The sequence below is a fragment of the Erinaceus europaeus genome, chromosome 7 (assembly GCF_950295315.1).
Source record: "Erinaceus europaeus chromosome 7, mEriEur2.1, whole genome shotgun sequence".
NCBI lineage: Eukaryota > Metazoa > Chordata > Mammalia > Eulipotyphla > Erinaceidae > Erinaceus > Erinaceus europaeus.
In genome coordinates this window covers 115,311,767-115,322,176 of record NC_080168.1, presented here as the reverse complement: position 1 = coordinate 115,322,176, position 10,410 = coordinate 115,311,767, and the positions used below count along the sequence as shown (strand labels likewise).

At 55.9% G+C, this 10,410-nt stretch overlaps 1 protein-coding gene across 1 annotated transcript in view; it reads left to right on the top strand.

Moving 5' to 3' along the window:
- The first annotated feature begins 2,296 nt into the window (after positions 1-2,296).
- Positions 2,297-10,410, top strand: part of KCNH3 (potassium voltage-gated channel subfamily H member 3) — a 21,378-nt gene continuing 13,264 nt past the window's right edge. The window contains exons 1-7 of the mRNA XM_007528505.3: positions 2,297-2,618; positions 5,594-5,827; positions 6,221-6,355; positions 8,246-8,379; positions 8,887-9,130; positions 9,509-9,666; positions 9,753-9,960. Of these exons, the coding sequence (XP_007528567.2) occupies positions 2,543-2,618; positions 5,594-5,827; positions 6,221-6,355; positions 8,246-8,379; positions 8,887-9,130; positions 9,509-9,666; positions 9,753-9,960 (1,189 nt within the window). The 5' untranslated portion in view covers positions 2,297-2,542. The remainder of the gene's footprint in view (positions 2,619-5,593; positions 5,828-6,220; positions 6,356-8,245; positions 8,380-8,886; positions 9,131-9,508; positions 9,667-9,752; positions 9,961-10,410) is intronic.

Below are 10,410 nucleotides of genomic sequence, written 5' to 3'. Positions count from 1 at the left end.
GGAAAAGGCTGCTAGGAGTAGTGGATTGGTTGAGCAGGCACTGAGTCCCAGTGATAATCCTGGTGGTAATTAAAAAAATAAAATGATAATACTTTACAGAATTATGGAGATTAATGGGATAATTCAAATAAAGCAGAAGCACTTAACACAGTATCTGACACAAAGTTCATGCCCAGTAAGTGTGGGCATTTCACACACTGCATCTCTGTGCTCCCTGCCTCTAGGTGTCTGCTTTGGCTTCATGAATGGCACCCCATCCCAAACCTCTTTGATCTAATATATAAACCCAGTCCACCAGACCTCCCAGGTGAACACATTGTCTTCCCTGGGGAGACAGTTATGCTGGGGGGAGACAGTTATGCTGGAGGGAGACAGAGACAACGGACTAGGGAGGTTGCCAAGCTGCTATTTACCAACTTTTTACCTTGAGGAAGTCCAGCCCCCATGCCACCCACTGTTCCTCACTTGTGAAGCAGAGTGTTCATGGCACATCTGGCCTGCTTCTTTCCTGGGGCTCCTATACGATTCAAAACCAGATAATAGACATAGACGGTAGTGCAAGTGTCAACATTGTCCTAAGTCCTTGCTCTTTTAGTCCTCCTAAAAACCCTCCCTGGGTGGGGCAGGTATTGTTATCTCCATTTCACAGATGAGATCATTGAGTCACAGGAAGAAAGTGCTGTGGCAAGTGCAAATGGCAGGCACATCTGTATCCAAACCAGATAGCCTGTCTGCAAGGTTGGTGGGTTCTTGCAACCACGACCTCGTGTCCACAAGAGCTGGCGAAATGCTCCATCGAGGCTAGAAGGGCCGCCTGAGCAGCTGGCTCTGGGTTACTTTGCAGGGAGGATCCCTGAAGCGGGGTGAGTCTGGAGAGGACCGGCCCGCAGCCTGCTTGGCTCAGTAGAGGCACTCACCCTGGCCCCCCTCACCCCCCCAAAAAAAAAGTCCCAGCTCACTGCAATACAGGTGCTTGGGGCTTTGCCACCTCCACGCCCCCAGGCTCAGGGAACTCTCTTTCCTACGACGGGTGACTAAGAATGTGGATCCTGGGTGGGGGGGTTGCTGAGCCTCCCGCTTCGCTCGCTTGTTCGGAACAAATCGCTGTTTGGCCCCGGTGGCTCCTTTGGGCGCGGGCGGTAGCGGTGCTCGCAGGCAAACGGTGGGAGGGAGGAGGAGCCGCGCTGGCAGCGCCAGGTTGCGGGACCCGAGCTGTGCGGGAGCCGAGCGCGAGCCTACAGCCCGAGACCGGGATCCGCCCCCTTCCCGCCCACCCGCGGGGGCGACCCCTGCAGCCCGCTGCGGTTCCGCGCAGCTCGGATTCAGCGCTGTTAGGCGCTGTGTTAGGTGCCCTGAGTGTGTTGGGCGCTGTGGGTGTGTTGGGCGCTGCGTGTTGGGTGCTGTTTGGGGCTCTTGGTCTTTTCTCCCACCCCCAGCGCCCGCTGGCAGGGACTCACACCGACGAGGCTAGGAAGTCTGATCCCCCGTTACAAACTCACCCTCCAGCGCAGCCTGGGAGCGCCGAAGGCAACACCTAGAAATAGGGGGCAGCCCAGAATCAAGGGCGCCCCCTGAACTCGACTGTCCCCCTGACCCCTGAACTCAGCTGCCCTGTGAGGCTCAGCAGGGTCAGGGCTGGGCTCGCGTGGGGAAGGACACACGGAGGCCCGTGAGCGGCGCAGGCACATTCTCCCGGGGCTGCCCAACCCCCGATCCCCGACAGGTCCCGCCTGCAGCAGCCCGGAGACCGCTCGACCCGCTTTCCAGCGAGCAAGCGGAGGCTGAGCAAGGCCTGCGGGCGCAGAGCCGTGTGCACCCGCCCCCACCCCGCCTGGCCGCCCGGCTCGCTTTCCCGGCGCCTTTTCCTCGGGGGAAAGCAGCTTCCAGACACGCACACCCCCCGCCCGGAGCTCTCCCCGGGAGCTGAGGCTGCGGGGCGGCTCGGAGCGCCCCCGTGTTGCCGAGAATGGCGTCTCCCTCTGCGGCTAAGGCCGCGGGAGCGGGACCGGTGTTCGCCCACGGTTCTCCGAGGGGCGGCTATCTGGAGCGCGCCCCCACCCCGTCCTCTGCGAGGTCCCCCTGGGAGGGGGATCCCTCGGCGGGAGGCCTGTCGCTTTAAGGAGGCGGCCCTGCCTGGGTGTGCCCCGTCTCCATGGTTACCCCGGTGCAGGCGGCGCGCGCGGGAGGGAGGGAGGAAAGCTGCCACTTCTCCCCGACAGACAGACCGAGGGAGCTGAGGGGACCAGCGCCGAGCCGAGCGGGAGCGGAAGGTGTAGGGAGCGCGGCGCCGAGCCGGGCGGCCAGGGCAGGTGGGCCGCGAGGGCGCGGGGGGCCGCGCGCCATGCCCTGGGCCCCGACGGCGCGGACGCCCCCTTGCGCGCGGGAGGCCGGCGGGGCGCGCGAGCCCGGGGTGGGCGCTGCCCCGCGACGGCTACACTAGGGGGCGCGGGGCCCGGCGGGGGGCGGCCGAGCTGGGCGCCCTCCCCCGGCGCTGAGCCCCCGCGCCCCGGAGGGATGGGGCCGGCGGCCGCAGCCGCCTAAGATGCCGGCCATGCGGGGACTCCTGGCGCCGCAGAACACCTTCCTGGACACCATCGCCACGCGCTTCGACGGCACCCGTGAGTCGACCCTCCGCGCCCAGGGCCCCCGGGAGCGGCTTCGGGTTAGGGCTCCCCCAGGTCCTGCCCCGACACCCCGGCCCCACACAGCCTCCTAGGAGCCGCCCGGGCGGCCTTGCAGGCGCCGGCAGGTGCAGCGTTGAGCTCAAGTCTCCGGGTTTGGGGAGGCGGGGACACCGACCTAGGCAGCTCACCCATCCCATCCCGGGTCGGCCGCTGTTTCACCCACTGCCCTCGGCCCGACATGGAGGGGCGTCAGAGCTCAAGGACAGCTGGGGGAGCTCGGGGAAACACATTCGGAAAAGAGGTTTGCAAAGGGCGATGGAGTAAGTGGGCGGGACCCAGAAGCGCACAGTTAATCCCGGCTCACCTAAACCCAGGGAACCCGCCCAGTCCCCCCAAGTCTGTTTGGCAATGCCCACCAAGACCATTAAACTTTAGAGAAGGCGACCGGGTCTTCTGCATCCTGGATTTCCCGAAAGCCTCCCCCCCCCAGCCCCCACTGCCTCCTCCTCCCAGCGGGGCTCCCCAGCTCTCTGCCCAGGTCCCCGCGGCAGGCTGCAGGGCGGGGAGCCCATCGCTGAGCACCCCCTCAGCACACACACAGGCTTCTCCATCTGCTTTGCCCGAGCCGCTTGGCGTTTGGCTGCAGCAGCCTGCTGATTCAGTGGCCCCCACTCCCCCAATACATTCCTGGCTCCAGCTCCAGTGTTCAGCTACCATTCTTACACCCCCATTCTCACACCCACTAATTCCTGAGCTGGGTCCGGTGGCTGGGATCACAAGAGTGCAGAATGGAAGGTGACCTGGACTGCCAGGTGAGCCCTAGTGGGAGGAGCGAGACAGCCAACTCAACTCCTGTCCTCCATTGGGCACACCCAGCTCCTCCCCTCTCCCCAAGCTGCTCTGGACACTCTCCAGAGGCTTAGTACCCGGGGGCTGCCTTTACCAACCTCAGTGACCTCAGCAGTGCTGATTCCGGATGCATTCATAGGCTCGCTGCTGGCAGGTCCTTGAGGGCCACGAATACATAAATGATTCTTGCTTATAAATACCTGCTAAAGATTTATTCTAGAGAGCTTGGGAGAAAGCATAAAGGTTATACAAAAAAAAAAAAAAAAAAAAAAAAGGTCTCAAGCCTGAGGCTCTGAGGCCTCAGGTTCAATCTCCAGCACCACCATAAGTCAGAGCTGAGCAGTGCTCTGATCGCACTCTTCTCTCTCATTTTAAAAAATAAGGGACTGTGGTCCGGGAGGTGGTGCAGTGGATAAAGCACTGGATTCTCAACCATGAGGTTCCGAGTTCAATCCCCGGCAGCACATGTACCAGAGTGATGTCTGGTTCTTTCTCTCTCTGCCTAAATTTCTCATGAATAAATAAATTTTAAAAAACCTGTTCTTTAAAAAATAAAATAAAATAAGGGACTGAAGGGGTCGGGCGGTAGCGCACCGGTTGAGGGCGCGTGGCGCAAAGCACAAGGACCAGCATAAGGATCCCGGTTCAAGTCCCTGGTTCCCCACCTGCAGGGAAGTCGCTTCACAAGCGGTGAAGCCGGTCTGCTGGTGTCTTTCGCTCCCCCTCTCTGGCTTCCCCTCCTCTCTCGATTTCTCTCTGTCCTATCCAACAACATCAATGGCAACAAAAACAATAATAATGGCAACAACAAGGGCAACAAAATGGGAAAAAACGGCCTCCAGGAGCAGTGGATTCACAGTGCAGGCACTGAGCCCCAGCAATAAACCTGGAGGCAAAATAATAGTAGTAGTAGTAGTAATAGTAGTAGTAGTAGTAATAATAATAAACCAAGTGGTGGTGAACCTAGTTAAACACACACATTACCATGGGTAAGGACCCAGATTTTTTTTTTTTAATATTTTATTTTATTTATTTATTCCCTTTTGTTGCCCTTGTTGTTTTATTGTTGTAGTTATTATTGTTGTTGTCATTGTTGGATAGGACAGAGAGAAATGGAGAGAGGAGGGGAAGACAGAGAGGGGGAGAGAAAGATAGACACCTGCAGACCTGCTTCACCGCCTGTGAAGCGACTCCCCTGCAGGTGGGGAGCCGGGGTTCGAACCGGGATCCTTATGCCGAGGACCCAGATTTGAGCCTCTGCTCCCCATCTGCAGGAGTAAAGCTTCACAAATAATGAAGCAATTACTACAGGTGTCTTTCTGTCTCTCTGCCTCTTTTTATAAATTTAATTTTCTTTGTTTATTGAATAAAACAGCCAGAAATTGAGAGGAATGGGGGAGATAAAGAGGAAGAGAGTCAGAGACACCTGCAGCCCTGTTTCAACACTTGTGAAACTTTCCCCCTGCAGGTGGGGACCAGGGGCTCAAAACTGGGTCCCTGAGCATTGTAACGTGTGCACCACCACTCAGCCTCACTCCCTCTCTATCTCCCCTCCCCTCTCAAAATTCTCTCTGTCCTATCAAATAAAGAAAAAAAAGGGGGTACATTTGTTGTATAGACACCAAGCCCCAGTGATAATAACTCTGGCGACAATAAATGAATAAATAAATAAATGGACTGGGTAATGGAACACACCAGGTTGAATGCACAGTTACAATGCACAAGGACCCAATTCAGATCCCTGGTCCCTACTGTGTGTGTGGGGGGGAGGGTTTAGCAAAGGAGAAGCAATACTGCAGGTGTCTCTCTTTTCCCCTCTCAATTTCTTTCTTTATCCAGTAAATAATAAGTAAAATTTACAAAAGGAATATATAAAAACATTTATTCTATTTATTTTGTGAGGTGGAGAGAGAGGAGAGAGACCAGGGTACTAGTCAAGCATGTACAGTGCTGGAGATTAAACTCAGGACCTCTTGCTTCCAAGTCCAGTGCTCTGCCACTGCACCCCTAGGCCGCACCTGCCTACCTCAGTATACATGCAAAGGATTCCTGGGGTGTGTGACAGCCATCGGTGCTCTTGCCCCCAACCCACACCAAGACCAGCGGGTGCTCTCTTGCAGACAGTAACTTCGTCTTGGGCAACGCCCAAGTGGTGGGGCTCTTCCCCGTGGTCTACTGCTCTGATGGCTTCTGCGACCTCACGGGTTTCTCCCGGGCTGAGGTCATGCAGCGGGGCTGCGCCTGCTCCTTCCTCTATGGGCCTGACACCAGCGAGCTGGTCCGGCAGCAGATCCGCAAGGCCCTGGATGAGCACAAGGAGTTCAAGGCCGAGCTGATTCTATACCGGAAGAGTGGTGAGGTGTCCCCAGGCCAGCTTTTCTCGCCTCTTTAGCCTCAAACGACCCAACCTTTGTCCTCCCTTCCCATCTCCACCTGCTCGGTCTCCTCATCTTCCCAGTCATCCAGCTTCTGCTCTGCTTCACTCCCCCCCACTTCCTGTCCCTAGCCCCTCTTCTCTTGCAGCCTCAGTCTCCACTCAGTTTCTGAACTTTCCTTTCCCACCCTAGCTGGGAAATAGTACATCTCAGAGTAGGTCTTCCTCCTGGGCCTCCCCCACCCTGTTCCATCAAAGCTGGCTGCTGACCCCTTGCTCCAGAAAGACCCAGTCCTTCTTGTGTCTTGGCTGGGGGGTAGCAGGGTCACTCTGGGCAGAGAGAGAGCTGAGCTGTGTCTATCTTCGTACCCAGGGCTCCCATTCTGGTGTCTCCTGGATGTGATACCCATAAAGAATGAGAAGGGTGAAGTGGCCCTCTTCCTGGTCTCGCACAAAGACATCAGTGACACCAAGACCCGAGGGGGCCCTGACAAATGGAAGGAGACAGGTAGGTGCCTGTGGGGCTACTGACCTTGCTGAGTTAGTTACAATGGTGGGGAGCTGGGGACCTCAGGCCCGCGGCACCCATGTCTCCCACACTGGCTGGGTGAGAGGTGTGCGCTGCCCACCTCTCCATGTAGATGGGCAAGGGAACAATTTTCCAAATAGGCTGACTAAAAGTTGGATGTTTTCAAAATGCATTTATTTATTTACTTATTTATTATTTTTATTGCCATCAGGGTTATCACTGGGGCTTGATGCTGGCACTATGAATCCACTACTCCCAGTAGACTTTTTTTTTCCTTTTTTTTTTTCTTTTCCTCTTTTCTTTCTATTTGACTTGATAGGACAGAGAGAAATTGAGAGGGGAGAGGGAGAGAGAGAGGAGAGAGAGAAAGACAGATACCTACAGGCCTGTTTCACTGCTCATGAAGCATCCCCCTGCAGATAGGGAGTGAGGGCTTTAACCTGGGTCCTTGTGCGTGGTGACATGCACTCAACTGAGTGTGCCACCACCCAGCCCCTAAAATGTATTTATTAAAGGGAAAAAGAGCAGGAGAGAGTGAACCAGAGCAAAGTTCTAGAATGTGCAGTGCTGGTTTGAACCCAGAACCCAGTGCTTCAGAGTCCAGCACTTTATCCACTACACCACTCCCTATGCCACAAAAGTTGGAGTTTTTTTTTTTTTTTAAGTCAACTTCACTAAGAAACTGAAAGCAATCAAGCAGACTCCACTGGCACCTTTAAAGTACCATATTCTGACTAGACAGTGATGTGAGGGCAGATCAGCCTGGTTCCTTTTCTTTGTAGCAAATTTGACTGGGGAACCCTGGCCAAAGCCACTGGTTTGGTATTTTTGTTTTTTTTTCCACCAGGGTTATTTCTGGGACTCTGTCTGCACAGAGAGAGAGGTTGGCCAGGGGGATGGAAGTAGAAGGAGAGACACTATAGCACTGTTCCACTACTTGTAAAGTTCCCCTGTGTGCATGGTGGTCGGTGGCTGAGGACTCTAGCCCAGGTCCTCATGCGTAGCAAAGTATGGGCCACATTGGGTGAGTGGGTGAGCTACTCACACCTCCTCCCAGGCCCCCTCCAGCCTTCTTTCAAGTGCTTGGGGTCATTTTCCTCTTCGTCCTTCAAAGGCTAGGGAAGGTTGCAGAGCTTCAAGGCCCTCCACCCAGGGCCCCCTTAGCTCCTCTCTTCTGGAGCTCTTCTCTGGAAAGCAGGTGCTGGGAGTGGTGTCTGTAAGAACCCATGGCTCTGGGAGGTTGGCAAGTGACCTAAGGAATTCAGGAATAAGGGGGTCAGGTGGTGGCGCACTGGGTTAAGCGCACATAGTACAAAGCGCAAGGAACGGGGCGGGGGTAGATAGCATAGTGGTTATGTAAAGAGACACTCATGCCTGAGGCTCTGAAGTCCCAGGTTCAGTCCCCCCCACCCCATAAGCCAGAGCTGAGCAGTGCTCTGTTAAAAAAAAAAAAAAAAAAAAGCACAAGGATATGTGCAAAGATCCCGGTTCGAGCCCCTAGCTCCCCATCTGCAGGGAGGGGGGTCATTTCACAAGTGGTAAAGCAGGTCTGCCATGTCTATCTTGTTCTCTCCCCTTTTTATCTCTCCCTCTCTCAATTTGTCTTTGTTGTAACCAGTTTAAAAAAAAAAAAAAAAAGGTTACCAGGAACAGTGGATTTGTAGTGTAGGCACTGAGCCCCAGCAATAACCCTGGAGGCAAAAAAAGAAAAAAAGGAAATCAGGAATACCAGAGCCCCCAACTCTAAGCAAATGGAGCAAATAGTGAGCCTGACCAGTCCACGGGTCAGCAACTGTATCCTCAACCCCAGACACTGGATATCGGAGTGAGGGCAACCCCCCATCCTAGTTAGCCACTCTTCTTTTGCAGGCGGTGGCCGGCGCCGATATGGCCGGACAGGATCCAAAGGTTTTAACGCTAACCGGCGGCGGAGCCGGGCTGTGCTCTATCATCTGTCCGGGCACCTGCAGAAGCAGCCCAAGGGCAAGCACAAGCTCAATAAGGTGCATCGCACGGTGTGCTGGAAGCGGGGCAGGCAAGGGAGTTGGGAAGACAGGAGAGGGACTGAAGTGGGGAGGCTTCCAGTCCCTCCCACCCCAAGCACACTGGAAGTTGCATAATACTTATGCAAAAGACTTGCATGCCTGAGACTCTGGAGTCACAGGTTCAATTCCCCACAACTCTGGCTTGTGCACTGCGGGGAAGAAAAGAGGGGAGGGATGTCATTTCCTTGATCCATCATTGGTGTAGAGAAGAATCTAGGTCCTGGAATCAGACAGGCTCTGGTAGGATCCTGTTTCTTCCTTTAAGAGGCTGTGTGACCTCAGAGAAGCCACGTGGCCTCCCTGGGCCTCAGTTTTCTGACGTGGACTCCGGGGATTCTAGTGCTTGCGTTGGATGTTGTTCTGGGAATGCAAGGGGAAAGGCAGTGATACTTGTCCCAGCCCCCTGTTTCCCCCAGCTCAGCTGGCTTCCTCTCCCTCTGCCTTGCCCTCCCCTCCCACCATCAGGGGGTGTTTGGGGAGAAACCAAACTTGCCTGAGTACAAAGTCGCTGCCATTCGAAAGTCACCCTTCATCCTGCTGCACTGTGGAGCTCTGAGGGCCACTTGGGACGGCTTCATCCTGCTTGCCACCCTCTATGTGGCCGTCACTGTGCCCTACAGTGTCTGCGTGAGCACGGCCCGGGAGCCCAGCGCCGCCCGAGGCCCCCCCAGCGTCTGTGACCTGGCTGTGGAGGTGCTCTTCATTCTTGGTGAGTGTGCTCTGTGCCTCCCACTTCACCCTGCGCCATGGGCCCCTCATCCTTTGATGGGGGTAGTCCTCAGGACTTGAAATTTCCCTGTGCCCTGTCATAGTTGTCATCTGTGAGAAAGTGAGAGAATGAGAGCACCGCTCTGGCACGTGCTTGTGTTTGCAAGTCCAGCTGCACCACCTCCCAGGCCTCTATTGATTTGGAAGCCAGATGGAAGGGCCTGGTGCATCTCTCATCTTCTCCCTGTATCAGATAGGCACCCCCGTCCCCCAAGAGGCCACGAGGTGTGTGTGAAAGCCCAGGCAGCGTCAGACGCACATGGGGTGTGTGGCCCTCCCACACCCCATGCTGACTCCAGCCTGGCCGGACTCCCTGCAGACATCGTGCTGAATTTCCGCACCACTTTCGTGTCCAAATCGGGGCAAGTGGTGTTTGCCCCCAAGTCCATCTGCCTCCACTATGTCACCACCTGGTTCCTGCTGGATGTCATCGCCGCGCTGCCCTTTGACCTGCTGCACGCCTTCAAGGTTAACGTGGTCAGTGTGGAGGCGAGGGGCGGGCCTTAGGGTGGGGCCGGGAGGGGCTGCGGTTGATCCCCATCTCTCCGGCTGCCCTGCCGCAGTACTTCGGCGCCCACCTGCTGAAGACAGTGCGGCTGCTGCGGCTGCTGCGGCTGCTGCCCCGGCTGGACCGCTACTCCCAGTACAGCGCCGTGGTGCTCACCCTGCTCATGGCCGTGTTCGCCCTGCTCGCCCACTGGGTGGCCTGCATCTGGTTCTACATCGGCCAGCGGGAGATCGAGAGCAGCGAGTCAGAGCTGCCCGAGATTGGTACTGGGGGGCCGTGTGTGGGGGTGGCTCTTAGCAGAGACAGGGAGCTGCCAGAGGTGGGGGGCTGGGGACACTGGGAGTGAGCTGTCCCGTGAGTACCAGAGGAACATGCCCCGTGTGTGCTGGTGCTGGGGGGGGGGGGATTGCAAGTGTCTGTCAAGAGCATGTTTGTGACCAGACATGAGGTAGCAGGGATATGTGTCTGTACTCGTGTGTGTTCTCATGTGCGTGTCAAGGAAATGTGTGCAAGTTGGTGTGTTGACTGAAGGAAGTGTGTGTGTGTGTGTGTGTGTGTGTGTGCATCCGACCATTCCCCCACAGCTGGACATTGTGGAGAAGGCCTGGTGGGCTTTCTGGGGGAGGTTTATTCGCCTATCTTGGCCTCCTCTCAAACATACTTTTAAATTTTATTCATTTATTATCCAGAGACAAAGAAATTTGAGAGAGGAG